Consider the following 21933-nt stretch of genomic DNA (forward strand, 5'->3'; position numbering starts at 1 on the left):
AGTTGAAGATGACTGCAAGGTTTCTGGCTTCAGATGAAAGAGAAGGGTGGGAGCCCATAGAGGGTGGCCAGAGTGAAGGGAGGAAAGAAGGAGCAGGAGCCCCAAAATGGAAGGATCTCAGTCTTGCTGGCGTTAAGACAGAGATCATTGGAAGTGCAGCAGGACTGGATATCAGATAGGTAGTCAGGAATGGTAGAGGAAGTAGGAGAGCATCAGAGAGAAGTTTGAAGAAGAGTTGGATGTCGTCTGCATAAGACTGTAAGTAGGGACAGAAAGTGGAGATAAGATGAACAAGCAGAGCAAAATAGACAGTAAAAAGACAGTGTGAGAGGTTAGAGCCCAGGGGAATGCCACAGGTGGAGATAGAGGTCGGAGAGGAGAAAGAGCCTAGGATGACCTGGGTGGGATGGTCAGTGAGGAAGGAGGTCAGCCAAACCAGTGCCCCCTCCGAGATACCAAGGGTATCATAGAGGTGTTTTATGAGGATGGAGTGGTTGACCGTATCAAAAGCAGAGGAGAATTTGAGTAGAATGAGAACAGCAGGTAGTTAGAGTCAAGAGATTCAAGTAGTTCTTCACGGGTGTTCAGAAGAGCAGTTTCGTCGCTTCTGGATACACGGAATCCAGATTAATGGTTGTGTAGGCAACTAACGGGGTCAGTATGGTGGAATAGTTGGGGGAAGACCAACTTCTACAGAGGTTTCCCAAGGAAAGGAGTGATAGAGATGGGGCAGTAGTTAGCCAGACACGAGGGGTTGGCGGTAGGATTTTTCAGGAGGGGTGCAGAAGGGAGTGCTTGAGGGAAGAGGGGAAAGACCCGGTGGCAAGAGAGGGATTGCAGAAATCAATCAGCAAGTGTAGGGGCAAGGGAACAGATGTTGTCCTTAATATAATAGTTCCGGAAGAACAGAGGGAGATCTGTTTGGAGGAGAACATCATAGAGTGGAAAACTCTAGTGACCTCATCCGATGTGATAGGAGAGAAGGAGGAGAGAGTGCATGGGGAGGATGAGAGGCCAGGGGTAGCAGGGGAATGGGAGGAGGAGAGGGGGAAAGCGAGGAAGAAAGAGTAATCAGGATGTCCTGAGTTCTTACAATGAAGTGGGTCGCCAGTGCAGAAGGCCTGGGAGGGAAAAGGCAAGGTGGAGACTGCAGAAAGATTGCCTAGTTCCTTGCAGATTTGAAAAAGTTCAGCCGTGTTGTTGGATGCTCCAGAGACACGATCCTTGTTGTGGGTCCTCTTCTTGGAATGAATGGAGAGACGATATTGCCTTTGGAGAAGGCAACAGGCCAGTTTAACAGAGGATGATTTTGAGGTCTGCCCCTTCCATTCAGCAGCTCTGCACTTGCGTTTCGGGGCTGTTAGATCAGAATCGCACTAAGTGTTACACATGGTGGCATGTTTCAGGTGGATCCTCATGACTGGGGCAAGAATGTTGTGAGTGTTAGTGATAGCGAGATGGAGGTTGCTGAGAGCGGAGTCAGAGGTAGAGTCTGCACTGGGAGAAGAGAGGGGATGAAGGTGGACGCGAAGGCAGCAACTGACACTCGTTTCATCAGGCGGATGTCCGCGAATAAGGTCCGCGAACAAGGTTAGCAGAGCTGGGGGAGGTGTGGTCAGAGGGCTGAGAGGACCCAGGTGAGAGGAGAGGAGGGAGTCGTCTAACCCAGAGAGCGGGGTGGAGAGTGGGGCAGAGAGAAAAAGATCAGTATGGATGAAGGCATTGAGAGTGTGTCCAGCCGAGTGAGTAGAACCAGAGGGGAGAATGGAGAGGGTGAGAAAGGAGCAGAGGCCACAGAAGAGAGTGGAAGCCGTGATTGAGGCATCAAGGTGGATGTCAAAGTCACCCAGGAGGAGGGGTTTAGAGGTAGATGTCAGGAGAGAGGAGGAGTAATTAGCCCATTCTATCCAGGGCTCCAACCAAAAGACGCAGGGCTATAGACGCCCAGCACCCCCCTCACGATCCCTCTGCAGACTAGAATCTTAAGAAATCCTTCCTTGCCCAAGCAGGATCATTGGGCCTGCTAAACTACGAGTTACCTGCAAGGAGAAGGAGTAGAGAAGGGTTGAAAGGCATGGCTCATACCATCCACCAGGATGAACCTAATGAAGACATGTGATGGTTGCGTGTTTCTGGAAGCACGTTTTCTTGGCTGTCATCGTCTAAGGGAACCCTATGAAGAGGTTTGTTTGCTGCAAGGGCATGGTGGGAAACGAATATGTTCTTGTTATACTGGTTTCATTATTAGGATCACAAGAGTTTGCATTAATCCATGGGTAGATAACGGAGTATTAGTTGTGTGATGCGCTACGCATAATGGGACAGACAACGTTGTATTGTTTCTATAGAGGGTGGGAGGACTGATGGGTTTTAACTATTGCCCACAGTTATAATTTACATAGCAGGCCCCACACAGGAGTGAAAAAAGACCTGTCTATCAAGAGCACACCCCTGTTTAGAGGGCAGTCTTTGGGGTCCCCCCTTCACTAAAGGAAAGGGCTCTGCATGAGATCCTGAAGGCGTGACTTGCCACATACTTTTATTTCATGCCGGTGTTCTTATCACCTGAGCCCAGAGGGGGTTTTGCTCCTTAGAATTATTTTACCACCCCCCCCCCCCCACACCCAATCGTAAGAGGACTACCAGAGAAGTCCAGGGGTTACCTTGTGATGTCCTTGTATAGTTTTGAATTTATATTCAAATGGGGTTCTCGTGTTGAGAGCTCTGCTCGTGTTATAACTTATATGCAAAACGTTATTTTAAAAAAAAAGTGGTCTTAATCATTAGTACTCACTGTATTGAGCTTGGGAGAATGACAGGTTGAGTCAGCCCTGTTGGTGTAGGCACCTGTGTTCTGCATGTAAGTGGACAGGCACACAACCCAGTGAACAATTGTACAGGCAATGCTAGTGGTTACACAGTTGCAAAATAGATATATAAGGCTGGCGCGGCGCTGATGCGTAACCTATGACAACAGGAGAAGCAGCACTTCACCTAATGACGAAGATTCCTATGGTGATAGGATCGACTGCACAGGATGACCTGAGGTAGGACAGAGGGCTGTGGGGATTCACATGCGGTCCTGAGGAAGGGCTGATTACTCAGAAACAGGTGTTGAGTGACAGTCAGTCAGAGAGACGAAGCATGCCATAGTTTGACAGTCAGAGAGATGAAGCGTGCCAGAGTTTGACAGTCAGTCAGAGAGATGAAGCATGCCATAGTTTGACAGTCAGAGAGATGAAGCGTGCCAGAGTTTGACAGTCAGTCAGAGAGATGAAGCATGCCTGAGTTTGACAGTCAGAGGGATGAAGCGTGCAGAGTTTGACAGTCAGTCAGAGAGATGAAGCGTGCCAGAGTTTGACAGTCAGTCAGAGAGATGTAGCGTGCCATAGTTTGACTGTCAGTCAGAGGTATGAAGTGTGCCAGAGTTTGACAGTCAGTCAGAGAGATGAAGCATGCCAGAGTTTGACAGTCAGTCAGAGAGATGAAGGGTGCCAGATTTTGACAGTAAGTCGGAGAGGTGAAGTGTGCCAGAGTTTGATAGTCAGTCAGAGAGATGAAGCATGTATGAGTTTGCCAGTCAGTCAGAGAGATGAAGTGTGTCTGAGTTTGACAGTCAGTCAGAGAGATGAAGCATGCCATAGTTTTACAGTCAGAGAGATGAAGCATGCCAGAGTTAGACAATCAGATAGACGAAGCATGCCATAGTTTGACAGTCAGAGAGATGAAGGGTGCCATATTTTGACAGTAAGTCGGAGAGATGAAGTGTGCCAGAGTTTGATAGTCAGTCAGAGAGATGAAGCGTGTCTGAGTTTGATAGTCAGTCAGAGAGATGAAGCATGTCTGAGTTTGCCAGTCAGTCAGAGAGATGAAGTGTGTCTGAGTTTGCCAGTCAGTCAGAGAGATGAAGCGTGTCTGAGTTTGCCAGTCAGTCAGAGAGATGAAGCGTACCTAAGTATGATAGTCAGTCAGAGGGATGAAGCGTGCCAGAGATTGACAGTCAGTTCGAGAGATGAAGTGTGTCTGAGTTTCACAGTCAGTCAGAGAGATGAAGCGTGCCAGAGTTTGATAGTCAGTCAGAGAGATGAAGCGTGTCTGTGTTTGCCAGTCAGTCAGAGAGATGAAGCGTGTCTGAGTTTGCCAGTCAGTCAGAGAGATGAAGCGTGTCTCAGTTTGCCAGTCAGTCAGAGAGATGAAGCGTACCTAAGTATGATAGTCAGTCAGAGGGATGAAGCGTGCCAGAGATTGACAGTCAGTTCGAGAGATGAAGCGTACCTGAGTTGACAGTCAGACAGAGAGATGAAGCGTGCCAGAGTTAGCATGCCACAGTTTGACAGTCAGTCAGAGAGATGAAGTGTGCCAGAGTTTGATAGTCAGAGAGATGAAGCGTGCCTGAGTATGACAGTCAGTCGGATGGATGAAGCGTGCCAGAGTTTGACAGTCAGTCAGAGAGATGAAGCGTGCCAGAGTTTGACAGTCAGTCAGAGAGATGAAGCATGCCTGAGTTTGACAGACAGTCAGAGGGATGAAGCGTGCTAGAATTTGACAGTCAGTCAGAGAGATGAAGCGTGCCAGAGTTTGATAGTCAGTCAGAGAGATGAAGCGTGTCTGTGTTTGCCAGTCAGTCAGAGAGATGAAGCGTGTCTGAGTTTGCCAGTCAGTCAGAGAGATGAAGCGTGTCTGAGTTTGCCAGTCAGTCAGAGAGATGAAGCGTACCTAAGTATGATAGTCAGTCAGAGGGATGAAGCGTGCCAGAGATTGACAGTCAGTTCGAGAGATGAAGCGTACCTGAGGTGACAGTCAGACAGAGAGATGAAGCGTGCCAGAGTTAGCATGCCACAGTTTGACAATCAGTCAGAGAGATGAAGTGTGTCAGAGTTTGATAGTCAGTCAGAGAGATGAAGCGTGCCAGAGATTGACAGTCAGTCGCAGAGATGAAGCGTGTCTGAGTTTGCCAGTCAGTCAGAGAGATGAAGTGTGTCTGAGTTTGACAGTCAGTCAGAGAGATGAAGCATGCCATAGTTAGACAATCAGATAGACGAAGCATGCCATAGTTTGACAGTCAGAGAGATGAAGGGTGACATATTTTGACAGTAAGTCGGAGAGATGAAGTGTGCCAGAGTTTGACAGTCAGTCAGAGAGATGAAGCGTGCCAGAGTTTGATAGTCAGTCAGAGAGATGAAGCGTGTCTGTGTTTGCCAGTCAGTCCGAGAGATGAAGCGTGTCTGAGTTTGCCAGTCAGTCAGAGAGATGAAGCGTGTCTGAGTTTGCCAGTCAGTCAGAGAGATGAAGCGTACCTAAGTATGATAGTCAGTCAGAGGGATGAAGCGTGCCAGAGATTGACAGTCAGTTCGAGAGATGAAGTGTGTCTGAGTTTGACAGTCAGTCAGAGAGATGAAGCGTGCCAGAGTTTGATAGTCAGTCAGAGAGATGAAGCGTGTCTGTGTTTGCCAGTCAGTCAGAGAGATGAAGCGTGTCTGAGTTTGCCAGTCAGTCAGAGAGATGAAGCGTGTCTGAGTTTGCCAGTCAGTCAGAGAGATGAAGCGTACCTAAGTATGATAGTCAGTCAGAGGGATGAAGCGTGCCAGAGATTGACAGTCAGTTCGAGAGATGAAGCGTACCTGAGTTGACAGTCAGACAGAGAGATGAAGCGTGCCAGAGTTAGCATGCCACAGTTTGACAATCAGTCAGAGAGATGAAGTGTGCCAGAGTTTGATAGTCAGTCAGAGAGATGAAGCGTGCCAGAGATTGACAGTCAGTCGCAGAGATGAAGCGTGTCTGAGTTTGCCAGTCAGTCAGAGAGATGAAGCGTACCTGAGTATGATAGTCAGTCAGAGGGATGAAGTGTGCCAGAGATTGACAGTCAGTTCGAGAGATGAAGCGTACCTGAGTTTGACAGTCAGTCAGAGAGATGAAGGGTGCCAGAGTTAGCATGCCACAGTTTGACAGTCAGTCAGAGAGATGAAGTGTGCCAGAGTTTGATAGTCAGAGAGATGAAGCGTGCCTGAGTTTGACAGTCAGTCGGATGGATGAAGCGTGCCAGAGTTTGACAGTCAGTCAGAGAGATGAAGCATGCCAGAGTTTGACAGTCAGTCAGAGAGATGAAGCATGCTTGAGTTTGACAGTCAGTCAGAGGGATGAAGCGTGCTAGAGTTTGAGAGTCAGTCAGAGAGATGAACCGTGCCAGAGTTTGACAGTCAGTCAGAGAGATGAAGCGTGCCTGAGTTTGACAGTCAGTCAGAGGGATGAAGCGTGCAGAGTTTGACAGTCAGTCAGAGAGATGTAGCGTGCCTGAGTTTGACAGTCAGTCAGAGGGATGAAGCGTGCCAGAGTTTGACAGTCAGTCAGAGAGATGAAGCATGCCAGATTTTGACAGTCAGTCAGAGAGATGAAGCGTGCCTGAGTTTGACAGTCAGAGGGATGAAGCGTGCAGAGTTTGACAGTCAGTCAGAGAGATGTAGCGTGCCAGAGTTTGACAGTCAGTGAGAGGGATGCAGCGTGCCAGAGTTTGACAGTCAGTCAGAGAGATGAAGCGTGCCAGAGTTTGACAGTCAGTCAGAGAGATGAAGCGTGCCAGAGTTTGACAGTCAGTCAGAGAGATGAAGCGTGCCTGAGTTTAACAGTCAGAGGGATGAAGCGTGCAGAGTTTGACAGTCAGTCAGAAAGATGCAGCGTGCCAGAGTTTGACAGTCAGTCAGAGAGATGAAGCGTGCCAGAGTTGGACAGTCAGTCAGAGAGATGAAGCGTGCCTGAGTTTAACAGTCAGAGGGATGAAGCGTGCAGAGTTTGACAGTCAGTCAGAGAGATGAAGCGTGCCAGAGTTTGACAGTCAGTCAGAGAGATGAAGCGTTCCAGAGTTTGGCAGTCAGTTAGAGAGATGAAGCGTGCCTGAGTTTGACAGTTAGAGGGATGAAGCGTGCAGAGTTTGGCAGTCAGTCAGAGAGATGTAGCGTGCCATAGTTTGACACTCAGTCAGAGGTATGAAGCGTGCCAGAGTTTGACAGTCAGTCAGAAAGATGAAGCGTGCCAGAGTTTGACAGTCAGTCAGAGAGATGAAGCGTGCCTGAGTTTGACAGTCAGAGGGATGAAGCGTGCAGAGTTTGACAGTCAGTCAGAGAGCTGAAGCGTGCCAGAGTTTGACAGTCAGTCAGAGAGATGAAGCGTGCCAGAGTTTGACAGTCAGTCAGAGAGATGAAGCATGCCTGAGTTTGACAGTCAGAGGGATGAAGCGTGCAGAGTTTGACAGTCAGTCAGAGAGATGAAGCGTGCCAGAGTTTGACAGTCAGTCAGAGAGATGTAGCGTGCCATAGTTTGACAGTCAGTCAGAGGTATGAAGTGTGCCAGAGTTTGACAGTCAGTCAGAGAGATGAAGCATGCCAGAGTTTGACAGTCAGTCAGAGAGATGAAGCATGCCTGAGTTTGACAGTCAGAGGGATGAAGCGTGCAGAGTTTGACAGTCAGTCAGAGAGATGAAGCGTGCCAGAGTTTGACAGTCAGTCAGAGAGATGAAGCGTGCCAGAGTTTGACAGTCAGTCATAGAGATGCAGCGTGCCTGAGTTTGACAGTCAGAGGGATGAAGCGTGCAGAGTTTGACAGTCAGTCAGAGAGATGAAGCGTGCCAGAGTTTGACAGTCAGTCAGGGAGATGAAGCGTGCTTGAGTTTGACAGTCAGAGGGATGAAGCGTGCAGAGTTTGACAGTCAGTCAGAGAGATGAAGCGTGCCAGAGTTTGACAGTCAGTCAGAGAGATGAAGCGTGCCAGAGTTTGACAGTCAGTCAGAGAGATGAAGCGTGCCTTAGTTTGACAGTCAGAGGGATGAAGCGTCCAGAGTTTGACAGTCAGTCAGAGAGATGAAGCGTGCCAGAGTTTGACAGTCAGTCAGAGAAATGTAGCGTGCCATAGTTTGACAGTCAGTCAGAGGTATGAAGCGTGCCAGAGTTTGGCAGTCAGTCAGAGAGATGAAGCGTGCCAGAGTTTGACAGTCAGTCAGAGAGATGAAGCGTGCCTGAGTTTGACAGTCAGAGGGATGAAGCGTGCAGAGTTTGACAGTCAGTCAGAGAGATGAAGCGTGCCAGAGTTTGACAGTCAGTCAGAGAGATGAAGCGTGCCAGAGTTTGACAGTCAGTCAGAGAGATGTAGTGTGCCATAGTTTGACAGTCAGTCAGAGGTATGAAGCGTGGCAGAGTTTGACAGTCAGTCAGAGAGATGAAGCGTGCCAGTGTGTGACAGTCAGTCAGAGAGATGAAGCGTGCCTGAGTTTGACAGTCAGAGGGATGAAGCATGCAGAGTTTGACAGTCAGTCAGAGAGATGAAGCGTGCCAGAGTTTGACAGTCAGTCAGAGAGATGAAGCGTGCCTGAGTTTGACAGTCAGAGGGATGAAGCGTGCAGAGTTTGACAGTCAGTCAGAGAGATGAAGCATGCCAGAGTTTGACAGTCAGTCAGAGAGATGAAGCGTGCCAGAGTTTGACAGTCAGTCAGAGAGATGAAGCGTGCCAGAGTTTGACAGTCAGTCAGAGAGATGAAGCGTGCCAGAGTTTGACAGTCAGTTAGAGAGATGAAGCGTGCCTGAGTTTGACAGTCAGAGGGATGAAGCGTGCAGAGTTTGACAGTCAGTCAGAGAGATGTAGCGTGCCATAGTTTGATAGTCAGTCAGAGGTATGAAGCGTGCCAGAGTTTGACAGTCAGAGAGACGAAGCATGCTATAGTTTGACAGTCAGAGAGATGAAGGGTGCCAGATTTTGACAGTAAGTCGGAGAGGTGAAGTGTGCCAGAGTTTGATAGTCAGTCAGAGAGATGAAGCATGTATGAGTTTGCCAGTCAGTCAGAGAGATGAAGTGTGTCTGAGTTTGACAGTCAGTCAGAGAGATGAAGCATGCCATAGTTTTACAGTCAGAGAGATGAAGCATGCCAGAGTTAGACAATCAGATAGACGAAGCATGCCATAGTTTGACAGTCAGAGAGATGAAGGGTGCCATATTTTGACAGTAAGTCGGAGAGATGAAGTGTGCCAGAGTTTGATAGTCAGTCAGAGAGATGAAGCGTGTCTGAGTTTGATAGTCAGTCAGAGAGATGAAGCATGTCTGAGTTTGCCAGTCAGTCAGAGAGATGAAGTGTGTCTGAGTTTCACAGTCAGTCAGAGAGATGAAGCGTGCCAGAGTTTGATAGTCAGTCAGAGAGATGAAGCGTGTCTGTGTTTGCCAGTCAGTCAGAGAGATGAAGCGTGTCTGAGTTTGCCAGTCAGTCAGAGAGATGAAGCGTGTCTCAGTTTGCCAGTCAGTCAGAGAGATGAAGCGTACCTAAGTATGATAGTCAGTCAGAGGGATGAAGCGTGCCAGAGATTGACAGTCAGTTCGAGAGATGAAGCGTACCTGAGTTGACAGTCAGACAGAGAGATGAAGCGTGCCAGAGTTAGCATGCCACAGTTTGACAGTCAGTCAGAGAGATGAAGTGTGCCAGAGTTTGATAGTCAGAGAGATGAAGCGTGCCTGAGTTTGACAGTCAGTCGGATGGATGAAGCGTGCCAGAGTTTGACAGTCAGTCAGAGAGATGAAGCGTGCCAGAGTTTGACAGTCAGTCAGAGAGATGAAGCATGCCTGAGTTTGACAGACAGTCAGAGGGATGAAGCGTGCTAGAATTTGACAGTCAGTCAGAGAGATGAAGCGTGCCAGAGTTTGATAGTCAGTCAGAGAGATGAAGCGTGTCTGTGTTTGCCAGTCAGTCAGAGAGATGAAGCGTGTCTGAGTTTGCCAGTCAGTCAGAGAGATGAAGCGTGTCTGAGTTTGCCAGTCAGTCAGAGAGATGAAGCGTACCTAAGTATGATAGTCAGTCAGAGGGATGAAGCGTGCCAGAGATTGACAGTCAGTTCGAGAGATGAAGCGTACCTGAGGTGACAGTCAGACAGAGAGATGAAGCGTGCCAGAGTTAGCATGCCACAGTTTGACAATCAGTCAGAGAGATGAAGTGTGTCAGAGTTTGATAGTCAGTCAGAGAGATGAAGCGTGCCAGAGATTGACAGTCAGTCGCAGAGATGAAGCGTGTCTGAGTTTGCCAGTCAGTCAGAGAGATGAAGTGTGTCTGAGTTTGACAGTCAGTCAGAGAGATGAAGCATGCCATAGTTAGACAATCAGATAGACGAAGCATGCCATAGTTTGACAGTCAGAGAGATGAAGGGTGACATATTTTGACAGTAAGTCGGAGAGATGAAGTGTGCCAGAGTTTGACAGTCAGTCAGAGAGATGAAGCGTGCCAGAGTTTGATAGTCAGTCAGAGAGATGAAGCGTGTCTGTGTTTGCCAGTCAGTCAGAGAGATGAAGCGTGTCTGAGTTTGCCAGTCAGTCAGAGAGATGAAGCGTGTCTGAGTTTGCCAGTCAGTCAGAGAGATGAAGCGTACCTAAGTATGATAGTCAGTCAGAGGGATGAAGCGTGCCAGAGATTGACAGTCAGTTCGAGAGATGAAGTGTGTCTGAGTTTGACAGTCAGTCAGAGAGATGAAGCGTGCCAGAGTTTGATAGTCAGTCAGAGAGATGAAGCGTGTCTGTGTTTGCCAGTCAGTCAGAGAGATGAAGCGTGTCTGAGTTTGCCAGTCAGTCAGAGAGATGAAGCGTGTCTGAGTTTGCCAGTCAGTCAGAGAGATGAAGCGTACCTAAGTATGATAGTCAGTCAGAGGGATGAAGCGTGCCAGAGATTGACAGTCAGTTCGAGAGATGAAGCGTACCTGAGTTGACAGTCAGACAGAGAGATGAAGCGTGCCAGAGTTAGCATGCCACAGTTTGACAATCAGTCAGAGAGATGAAGTGTGCCAAAGTTTGATAGTCAGTCAGAGAGATGAAGCGTGCCAGAGATTGACAGTCAGTCGCAGAGATGAAGCGTGTCTGAGTTTGCCAGTCAGTCAGAGAGATGAAGCGTACCTGAGTATGATAGTCAGTCAGAGGGATGAAGTGTGCCAGAGATTGACAGTCAGTTCGAGAGATGAAGCGTACCTGAGTTTGACAGTCAGTCAGAGAGATGAAGGGTGCCAGAGTTAGCATGCCACAGTTTGACAGTCAGTCAGAGAGATGAAGTGTGCCAGAGTTTGATAGTCAGAGAGATGAAGCGTGCCTGAGTTTGACAGTCAGTCGGATGGATGAAGCGTGCCAGAGTTTGACAGTCAGTCAGAGAGATGAAGCATGCCAGAGTTTGACAGTCAGTCAGAGAGATGAAGCATGCTTGAGTTTGACAGTCAGTCAGAGGGATGAAGCGTGCTAGAGTTTGAGAGTCAGTCAGAGAGATGAACCGTGCCAGAGTTTGACAGTCAGTCAGAGAGATGAAGCGTGCCTGAGTTTGACAGTCAGTCAGAGGGATGAAGCGTGCAGAGTTTGACAGTCAGTCAGAGAGATGTAGCGTGCCTGAGTTTGACAGTCAGTCAGAGGGATGAAGCGTGCCAGAGTTTGACAGTCAGTCAGAGAGATGAAGCATGCCAGATTTTGACAGTCAGTCAGAGAGATGAAGCGTGCCTGAGTTTGACAGTCAGAGGGATGAAGCGTGCAGAGTTTGACAGTCAGTCAGAGAGATGTAGCGTGCCAGAGTTTGACAGTCAGTGAGAGGGATGCAGCGTGCCAGAGTTTGACAGTCAGTCAGAGAGATGAAGCGTGCCAGAGTTTGACAGTCAGTCAGAGAGATGAAGCGTGCCAGAGTTTGACAGTCAGTCAGAGAGATGAAGCGTGCCTGAGTTTAACAGTCAGAGGGATGAAGCGTGCAGAGTTTGACAGTCAGTCAGAAATATGCAGCGTGCCAGAGTTTGACAGTCAGTCAGAGAGATGAAGCGTGCCAGAGTTGGACAGTCAGTCAGAGAGATGAAGCGTGCCTGAGTTTAACAGTCAGAGGGATGAAGCGTGCAGAGTTTGACAGTCAGTCAGAGAGATGAAGCGTGCCAGAGTTTGACAGTCAGTCAGAGAGATGAAGCGTTCCAGAGTTTGGCAGTCAGTTAGAGAGATGAAGCGTGCCTGAGTTTGACAGTTAGAGGGATGAAGCGTGCAGAGTTTGGCAGTCAGTCAGAGAGATGTAGCGTGCCATAGTTTGACACTCAGTCAGAGGTATGAAGCGTGCCAGAGTTTGACAGTCAGTCAGAAAGATGAAGCGTGCCAGAGTTTGACAGTCAGTCAGAGAGATGAAGCGTGCCTGAGTTTGACAGTCAGAGGGATGAAGCGTGCAGAGTTTGACAGTCAGTCAGAGAGCTGAAGCGTGCCAGAGTTTGACAGTCAGTCAGAGAGATGAAGCGTGCCAGAGTTTGACAGTCAGTCAGAGAGATGAAGCATGCCTGAGTTTGACAGTCAGAGGGATGAAGCGTGCAGAGTTTGACAGTCAGTCAGAGAGATGAAGCGTGCCAGAGTTTGACAGTCAGTCAGAGAGATGTAGCGTGCCATAGTTTGACAGTCAGTCAGAGGTATGAAGTGTGCCAGAGTTTGACAGTCAGTCAGAGAGATGAAGCATGCCAGAGTTTGACAGTCAGTCAGAGAGATGAAGCATGCCTGAGTTTGACAGTCAGAGGGATGAAGCGTGCAGAGTTTGACAGTCAGTCAGAGAGATGAAGCGTGCCAGAGTTTGACAGTCAGTCAGAGAGATGAAGCGTGCCAGAGTTTGACAGTCAGTCATAGAGATGCAGCGTGCCTGAGTTTGACAGTCAGAGGGATGAAGCGTGCAGAGTTTGACAGTCAGTCAGAGAGATGAAGCGTGCCAGAGTTTGACAGTCAGTCAGAGAGATGAAGCGTGCTTGAGTTTGACAGTCAGAGGGATGAAGCGTGCAGAGTTTGACAGTCAGTCAGAGAGATGAAGCGTGCCAGAGTTTGACAGTCAGTCAGAGAGATGAAGCGTGCCAGAGTTTGACAGTCAGTCAGAGAGATGAAGCGTGCCTTAGTTTGACAGTCAGAGGGATGAAGCGTCCAGAGTTTGACAGTCAGTCAGAGAGATGAAGCGTGCCAGAGTTTGACAGTCAGTCAGAGAAATGTAGCGTGCCATAGTTTGACAGTCAGTCAGAGGTATGAAGCGTGCCAGAGTTTGGCAGTCAGTCAGAGAGATGAAGCGTGCCAGAGTTTGACAGTCAGTCAGAGAGATGAAGCGTGCCTGAGTTTGACAGTCAGAGGGATGAAGCGTGCAGAGTTTGACAGTCAGTCAGAGAGATGAAGCGTGCCAGAGTTTGACAGTCAGTCAGAGAGATGAAGCGTGCCAGAGTTTGACAGTCAGTCAGAGAGATGTAGTGTGCCATAGTTTGACAGTCAGTCAGAGGTATGAAGCGTGGCAGAGTTTGACAGTCAGTCAGAGAGATGAAGCGTGCCAGTGTGTGACAGTCAGTCAGAGAGATGAAGCGTGCCTGAGTTTGACAGTCAGAGGGATGAAGCATGCAGAGTTTGACAGTCAGTCAGAGAGATGAAGCGTGCCAGAGTTTGACAGTCAGTCAGAGAGATGAAGCGTGCCTGAGTTTGACAGTCAGAGGGATGAAGCGTGCAGAGTTTGACAGTCAGTCAGAGAGATGAAGCATGCCAGAGTTTGACAGTCAGTCAGAGAGATGAAGCGTGCCAGAGTTTGACAGTCAGTCAGAGAGATGAAGCGTGCCTGAGTTTGACAGTCAGAGGGATGAAGCGTGCAGAGTTTGACAGTCAGTCAGCGAGATGAAGCGTGCCAGAGTTTGACAGTCAGTCAGAGAGATGAAGCGTGCCAGAGTTTGACAGTCAGTTAGAGAGATGAAGCGTGCCTGAGTTTGACAGTCAGAGGGATGAAGCGTGCAGAGTTTGACAGTCAGTCAGAGAGATGTAGCGTGCCATAGTTTGATAGTCAGTCAGAGGTATGAAGCGTGCCAGAGTTTGACAGTCAGTCAGAGAGATGAAGCGTGCCAGAGTTTGACACTCAGTCAGAGAGATGAAGCGTGCCTGAGTTTGACAGTCAGAGGGATGAAGCGTGCAGAGTTTGACAGTCAGTCAGAGAGATGAAGCATGCCAGAGTTTGACAGTCAGTCAGAGAGATGAAGCGTGCCAGAGTTTGACAGTCAGTCAGAGAGATGAAGCGTGCCTGAGTTTGACAGTCAGAGGGATGAAGCGTGCAGAGTTTGACAGTCAGTTAGAGAGATGAAGTGTGCCAGAGTTTGACAGTCAGTCAGAGAGATGAAGCGTGCCAGAGTTTGACAGTCAGTCAGAGAGATGAAGCGTGCCAGAGTTTGACAGTCAGTCAGAGAGATGAAGCGTGCCTGAGTTTGACAGTCAGAGGGATGAAGCGTGCAGAGTTTGACAGTCAGTCAGAGAGATGTAGCGTGCCATAGTTTGATAGTCAGTCAGAGGTATGAAGCGTGCCAGAGTTTGACAGTCAGTCAGAGAGATGAAGCGTGCCAGAGTTTGACACTCAGTCAGAGAGATGAAGCGTGCCTGAGTTTGACAGTCAGAGGGATGAAGCGTGCAGAGTTTGACAGTCAGTCAGAGAGATGAAGCATGCCAGAGTTTGACAGTCAGTCAGAGAGATGAAGCGTGCCAGAGTTTGACAGTCAGTCAGAGAGATGAAGCGTGCCTGAGTTTGACAGTCAGAGGGATGAAGCGTGCAGAGTTTGACAGTCAGTCAGAGAGATGAAGCATGCCAGAGTTTGACAGTCAGTCAGAGAGATGAAGCGTGCCAGAGTTTGACAGTCAGTCAGAGAGATGAAGCGTGCCAGAGTTTGACAGTCAGAGGGATGAAGCGTGCAGAGTTTGACAGTCAGTTAGAGAGATGAAGCGTGCCAGAGTTTGACAGTCAGTCAGAGAGATGAATCGTGCCTGAGTTTGACAGTAAGAGAGATGAAGCGTGCCAGAGTTTGACAGTCAGTCAGAGAGATGTAGTGTGCCAGAGTTTGACAGTCAGTCAGAGGTATGAAGCGTGCCAGAGTTTGACAGTCAGTCAGAGAGATGAAGCGTGCCTGAGTTTGACAGTCAGAGGGATGAAGCGTGCCAGAGTTTGACAGTCAGTTAGAGAGATGAAGCGTGCCAGAGTTTGACAGTCAGTCAGAGAGATGAAGTGTGCCACTAGAACTAGAGGGATAACTGTAAGGGAAAGAAGAAACAACGTAGGGATAGCAGTCAGGGCTGCTGTTGGCATTTCCTTTATGTGCAGAATAACTATTTTCCATGTGTCCCTGCAGATTGTACCAAAGCCCAGACACCATTTGGAACAGGTAAGTCCCAAAATCGGTATTCCTGTGGTTGTTCAATGGTGTTTGATAGTGGTGTCATTTCATAGACAGCATCTTTTCATAAGTAATGTCTTATTGATAACATCCTCTACATTTTTCTAACTCTCGATAAGCAATCTACTTCATGTTTTCGGCCCTTCGGGTAAATGCCCGGGCGCGCGCTCGTTCCTTCCCACCCGATTGCAGAATGGCCAATGCTTGTCGCTTTTTGCACAGCGTGTCCTTCTTTGGTGTTAACTGAATGGTCTGATATGTGGTGTGCTGTGACCCGGCCACGGCTGTTAAATATGTCATTGACCGCCTATTGGGCCTAACATGATATTGCACAAGTGTAAAGGGGAGGGGGCATGGGGGCAGTGCAGTACATAGGATAACAGTAAGTAAATACAGACAATAAATAAAAGTGCCAGCAGCTGGTGGCACGTGCAGGGGTATGTGCAGACATCAGGTGTCAAGTGCTAGTCAGGGCTGTAGGGATACAGAACAGTTCCCGGGTGCAAGGGTTGCCAGGGGGGCAGTGCAGGAGTGCAACTGGCGGGAGGGGGACCTGGGCCCGAGATCAGAGGGTGGCCAGGTGACCAGTGCGACATAGCAAAGCAACAGCAGATGGTGGCAAGAGCAGGGGTAAGTGCAGACATCAGGTGTCAAGTGCTAGTCAGGGCTGTAGGGATACAGAACAGTTCCCGGGTGCAAGGGTTGCCAGGGGGGCAGTGCAGGAGTGCAACTGTCGGGGAGGGGACCTGGGCCCGAGTTCAGAGGGTGGCGAGGTGACCAGTGCAACATAGCAAAGCAAGTCTAACATTCAGTGTTATAGTGGGACTGATCGCCCAACATCATTCAGAATCAATGCAGAGGAAATTGCCCACAAGAATGGACTCCTCCAGAAAATGTGCCTCTTCCAGGCACTACTTGCATGCCCTTTTAAACGTCAGATCTCAATTCTTCCTTGTCATTGGTTTACAATATTCCCAAATCACTGAGCATTACATCCGGGTGAGCAGGTTTCGTCTCATTCGGTCTGTCCGCGAAACTCATTTCCAAACTGATGGCTCATTTTCCATCCAAAGGTTTGAAAACACCACAACCTCTGAATAAACTTTGACTAAAAGCTGTGAAGGTATATGTCTTTCTGGATGATTCCAATCCATACAGCCCCGGTCACTGAAGGCCATGCAGAGAGGGCTTCTAAATCGAGTGGCTGAAGGCAGGCCTGGGAAGACGTTGTTATTACTCCACCGGTGTGTTTACAGCTCCAGTGTATTCATGAACTCTCAGAAGCCTGCTTTGGAAAAAAACCTAGACAGGCACTTGCAGTGCAAAGCCTGATGGTAAGGCTTGATTAAAGTGAGCTCAACCAGTTCCCATGAGGTGGAGTTTTTGGCGGGGAGAGGCAGGAATGGGTGGGAATGGCCATAGGGATTAGCATGGCCATGGGCCGTCACTGGGTGGGTTCTTAACCAAACAGCACCTATAGACTGCCTGTCCTTCCCCATATGCCATTCCTCCCTGGCTGTACTCCAATGCAATAGGCGCATAGGTGTCGCAAGCGACACCTAAAAGCCCAAACTAAAAGGAAAGATTTGGAAAGGGGCATTTTGTTGGCAGTCTCCTCTGCCGACAGCGTGAAACTGGGGGCATTATTCGGACCTTTTAGCCACAGCCTAAGTGAGAGCAGAAGCTGTATCTGTGCTTTGGGATAAAGGTGCATGTTTCAGGCCAGGGGTTTGGACGGGAGGAAACTTGGAGGCTGGGGGACGCCACCCGCTTTGTGATGCATTCCCAGAGGTTGTGATCTTCCAAGAGCCCCAGTCCATCCCTGCCGCTGGTTACTATGACGCCCTCTCTTTGTGTTCAGGGCGTTGCTGTGTTCCGAGGTGAGGGATAGGCTGCATTTAACGCAAAGACAGCCCATCCTAAAAGGCCAGCTTCACCTGTTACTTCTTAACTTCACCAGAGAAGAGGAGTGGCTTTGGCAAGAGGAACAAGGACTTTGGCACGCAGAGTGGCACCCTGCCAGCCTCTTCCCGAGGAACCCTTCAAACGGGTCCCCACGAGCAGGACACAGCAGATTTAATTACATGGTTTAACCCCTTAACGGCCAGGCTATTATGCAAGTCTATGTAAAAAGGACGCGCATACTCGTCCTTGAGCGGAGAGAGTGTTCAGACACCTCTCTTCCTGTACAGCAGCCCACACGTTTGCCTTGGGGGGTTCCAAGATGGCAGCTCAGCAGAAGGACGCAGATGCTTACCCGATGCTTGGACAATGACCTACTCAGGGACTCCCTGTAGTCCCAAACACTGACAGGGATACCAGTGGAAAACCACGCTCCCATGGTGTATGCATGAGCTTGATGCTTGGAAACAGGATGGCAAGTTTCAATGCAGCAGTCCTGGGCACGGATACAGAACGGATGAATGCAAGATGGTAGCACCACGCGTGTAAATCCCCGGGTGCTGACCCCCTGTGCACCATGGACAGGAATAGGAAAACTGCTGGGGGTGCAGGGGTCCTAAATCTGCACCGAGTTAAGCAACCGCAAGGTTTGCACATAGTGTAATCCCACACAATTGCAATGCCAGTCGGTAGACCCATCGAGGCGTAAAGCCGGCTCCAGGTTTTGGAGAGTTATGAGAGATATGAGTTGAAAACATGGAGCGCAGGATATTGTGTGGTTATGTGGAGAGAAGGCTAAAGGGGACATGGAGACGGCAGGGGTGGAGAAGAGAGGTGGTGGAGATGATTAAGAGCAAAGAGAAAGTGATGGGCGGAAAAAAGTTAGGAGTGGAGGAGAAAACAGCTGAGGAGGAGGTGAGAGAGGGTGAAAGGAATTATGAGCAGGAAGGAGAGAAGGAGATTCAGGGAAGGTGAAAGGAGTTATAAGGAAGAAGTAGAGAAAACACTTAAGAAACAGAAGGCGGAGGAGGGTTAAGATACCAGCAAGGAGCTCAAAGACTAGAAGAGGACCAATGCAGGTGAACAAGAAAGGCGAGGATAAGATAAGAAAAGACAAGAGGGAGCAGGAGAGGAGCAGAGGGTGGTGAGATGTCGAAAATGAAAGGAGGGAAACACGTGGTTAGTGAAAGGAGGAGAAGATCAGGCATAAGGAGAGGTAGCTGAGAATATAGCTCAGCAGCAATAACTGCCCAAGACAAGGGGCAATAACAAGATGGGTGAGACCTAAGTGCTTGGAGAGGCTGTGGCCAAGTCTGGGAACAGCACCAAAAGGATTAAGCCTGACCTTCCCAGGGACCACTGCCACCCTTGCTAAGATCCAACGCAGTCTGAAGATCTTGGTAGAGACTAAGCAGAGAGGGAGGACTGGCAGGCCACAGTTCTGTAGAAGACATTATTTGTTGGTGGTGCTTTGATATCCCACCATGCTACTTTAATTCAACTTAATCCTGCAGCATTTATGCTGTTTAATACAGACCGTAGAACGTTGAGACATTGGCACCCAGTTGTTTCTCAATCCTACGGCCAGTAAAAGGACTAACTTCTGCTACAATAAAATCAGCATAAACAATTGTGTTTGAAATCAGCCAATAACAATCAGACAGGTGACTGAAGTAAGTGACGTGTTAAAGAGGAGCGAAACAGAGAATAGGAAGGCAAAGATCGGAGGGATAGAGGAAGGAGGTTCCAGTGGAGAGGGGCAAGCAGTTGGAAAGATCGAAAGCAAGATTGTGCATGAGGGGCACGAGGAACAGTAAGTAGGAAGAGTAGCAGAACAGTAGGAAGAGTAGCAGAACGGAGAGGCCGAAAAGGAGAATAGAATGAGAGAAGAGAAGAGAAGCGAGATAATCGGAAGCAAGGCCATTAAGAGATTTAAATACTAAACAGAGGACATTGCATTAAAGCTGAGAATGAAAGGAGAGCCATCCAAGAGAGTCAAGAGAAGAGGAGTTAGTGTCACAATGGAAAAGTAAACAAAGTGAGTGAATGGAGGAATGATAGATTGAAGAGGGGCTAGGCGAGAGAGGCACTCACTCTCTGCACTCATAGTATGAACATAGTAGAAAGACTACCTTCAGCTATGTCTGGAGGACAGACAGCAAAAGGTTGCCTTTCTGAGGTGTCGGTACAGAAGAAAGATTGCTGTCTTCATAAGCATGCATGGGTCGGAAACAGCATGACCTTTCCTGTACACAAATTATTCTGGAGCCCACACCATTCCGTCGAGCTACCGGGCACCACCTGTCACTAAGGGAAACACTCATCAGGGGCGTGTCCACTCGCTTGCATCACCAGCATGTGCATGTGCATATCTCTCTCTCTCTCTCTCTCTCTCTCTCTCTCTCTCTCTCTCTCTCTCTCTCTCTCTCTCTCTCTCTCTCTCTCTCTCTCTCTCCAAAGAGCCAGGATGCAACACATGTTCTGTGTCATCATTTATCTGCATTTTCTGCAAAGGCTACCATCCTGATGTGAATGTTGCAGCGTGCCAGTCATCTGCTCTTCCATGTTCCTTCCCACAGCTGGATATTCATGTGGAGGTGTCCTGTCGGATCCCGCTGGATCATTTTCCAGTCCCTTGTATCCGGGCCAGTATCCCAACAAAGCCCAGTGCATGTGGCAGATAGAGGTGAAGGGGAATCTGTGCATTAAAGTCATCATCGGCAGCCTGCGGTGAGTAAAGTGGCGAGGGGGAGCGGGGGGGGGGGGGGGGGCGTGGGGCTCTCAGGAAGGTTCCCTGTCTATCTGTATTCTGCCTGCTGCTGCTTGCTTCCCATTTCTGCATTTAATCCCTACACCTTTCAAGGACTAATGGAAAAACTATCCATTTGAATCAAGCCTCTTGTGTTAGCATTTAGTTTCCAGGCCTGTACATCCCTTGCCCGGAGCTATCCTAAATTATATTTCTACACTCTTCTTAAGTCAAGTAAGCACCAGGCGAGTCTGAGGTAAGCACCAGGCGAGTGAGGGAAGGACATTTATATCGCACAAGCAGAGTCTCAGGTAACCACTGGGCGAGTGAGTGAAGGACATTTATAAAGCACAGGCAGAGTCTCAGGTCAGCACTAGGAGAGAAAGTGAAGGACATTTATAGTGTGCAAGCAGAGTCTCAGGTAAGCACCAGGCGAGAAAGTGAAGGATATTTATAGAGTGCAAGCAGAGTCTCAGGTCAGCACCGGGAGAGAAAGTGAAGGACATTTATAGTGTGCAAGCAGAGTCTCAGGTAAGCACCAGGCGAGAAAGTGAAGGATATTTATAGAGTGCAAGCAGAGTCTCAGGTCAGCACCGGGAGAGAAAGTGAAGGACATTTATAGTGTGCAAGCAGAGTCTCAGGTAAGCACCAGGCGAGAAAGTGAAGGATATTTATAGAGTACAAGCAGAGTCTCCTTTCAGCACCTAGAGAGAAAGTGAAGGACATTTATAGTGTGCAAGCAGAGTCTCAGGTCAGCACCGGGAGAGAAAGTGAAGGACATTTATAGTGTGCAAGCAGAGTCTCAGGTCAGCACCAGGAGAGAAAGTGAAGGACATTTATAGTGTGCAAGCAGAGTCTCAGGTCAGCACCAGGAGAGAAAGTGAAGGACATTTATAGTGTGCAAGCAGAGTCTCAGGTCAGCACCGGGAGAGAAAGTGAAGGACATTTATAGTGTGCAAGCAGAGTCTCAGGTCAGCACCAGGAGAGAAAGTGAAGGACATTTATAGTGTGCAAGCAGAGTCTCAGGTCAGCACCAGGAGAGAAAGTGAAGGACATTTATAGTGTGCAAGCAGAGTCTCAGGTAGCACTAGGAGAGAAAGTGAAGGACATTTATAGTGTGCAAGCAGAGTCTCAGGTCAGCACCAGGAGAGAAAGTGAAGGACATTTATAGTGTGCAAGCAGAGTCTCAGGTCAGTACCAGGAGAGAAAATGAAGGACATTTATAGTGTGCAAGCAGAGTCTCAGGTAAGCACCAGGCGAGAAAGTGAAGGACATTTATAGAGTGCAAGCAGAGTTTCAGGTCAGCACCAGGAGAGAAAGTGAAGGATATGTATAGAGTGCAAGCAGAGTCTCAGGTCAGCACCAGGAGAGAAAGTGAAGGAAATTTATAGTGTGCAAGCAGAGTCTCAGGTAAGCACCAGGCGAGAAAGTGAAGGATATTTATAGAGTGCAAGCAGAGTCTCAGGTCAGCACCAGGAGAGAAAGTGAAGGACATTTATAGTGTGCAAGCAGAGTCTCAGGTAAGCACCAGGCGAGTGAGGGAAGGACATTTATATCGCACAAGCAGAGTCTCAGGTAACCACTGGGCGAGTGAGTGAAGGACATTTATAAAGCACAGGCAGAGTCTCAGGTCAGCACTAGGAGAGAAAGTGAAGGACATTTATAGTGTGCAAGCAGAGTCTCAGGTAAGCACCAGGCGAGAAAGTGAAGGATATTTATAGAGTGCAAGCAGAGTCTCAGGTCAGCACCGGGAGAGAAAGTGAAGGACATTTATAGTGTGCAAGCAGAGTCTCAGGTAAGCACCAGGCGAGAAAGTGAAGGATATTTATAGAGTGCAAGCAGAGTCTCAGGTCAGCACCGGGAGAGAAAGTGAAGGACATTTATAGTGTGCAAGCAGAGTCTCAGGTAAGCACCAGGCGAGAAAGTGAAGGATATTTATAGAGTACAAGCAGAGTCTCCTTTCAGCACCTAGAGAGAAAGTGAAGGACATTTATAGTGTGCAAGCAGAGTCTCAGGTCAGCACCGGGAGAGAAAGTGAAGGACATTTATAGTGTGCAAGCAGAGTCTCAGGTCAGCACCAGGAGAGAAAGTGAAGGACATTTA

At 48.7% G+C, this 21933-nt stretch overlaps 1 protein-coding gene across 1 annotated transcript in view; it reads left to right on the plus strand.

Annotated features, from left to right (window-relative positions):
- LOC138473327 (deleted in malignant brain tumors 1 protein-like) overlaps positions 1-21933 on the plus strand; it is a 119704-nt gene that overhangs the window by 33343 nt on the left and 64428 nt on the right. Inside the window, exons 4-5 of the mRNA XM_069611996.1 lie at positions 15135-15167; positions 19661-19811. Coding sequence (XP_069468097.1) covers positions 15135-15167; positions 19661-19811 — 184 coding nt within the window. The remainder of the gene's footprint in view (positions 1-15134; positions 15168-19660; positions 19812-21933) is intronic.

The sequence above is a fragment of the Ambystoma mexicanum genome, chromosome 8, assembly GCF_040938575.1.
Source record: "Ambystoma mexicanum isolate Mex_15411 chromosome 8, UKY_AmexF1_1, whole genome shotgun sequence".
In the NCBI taxonomy this organism is placed as follows: domain Eukaryota; kingdom Metazoa; phylum Chordata; class Amphibia; order Caudata; family Ambystomatidae; genus Ambystoma; species Ambystoma mexicanum.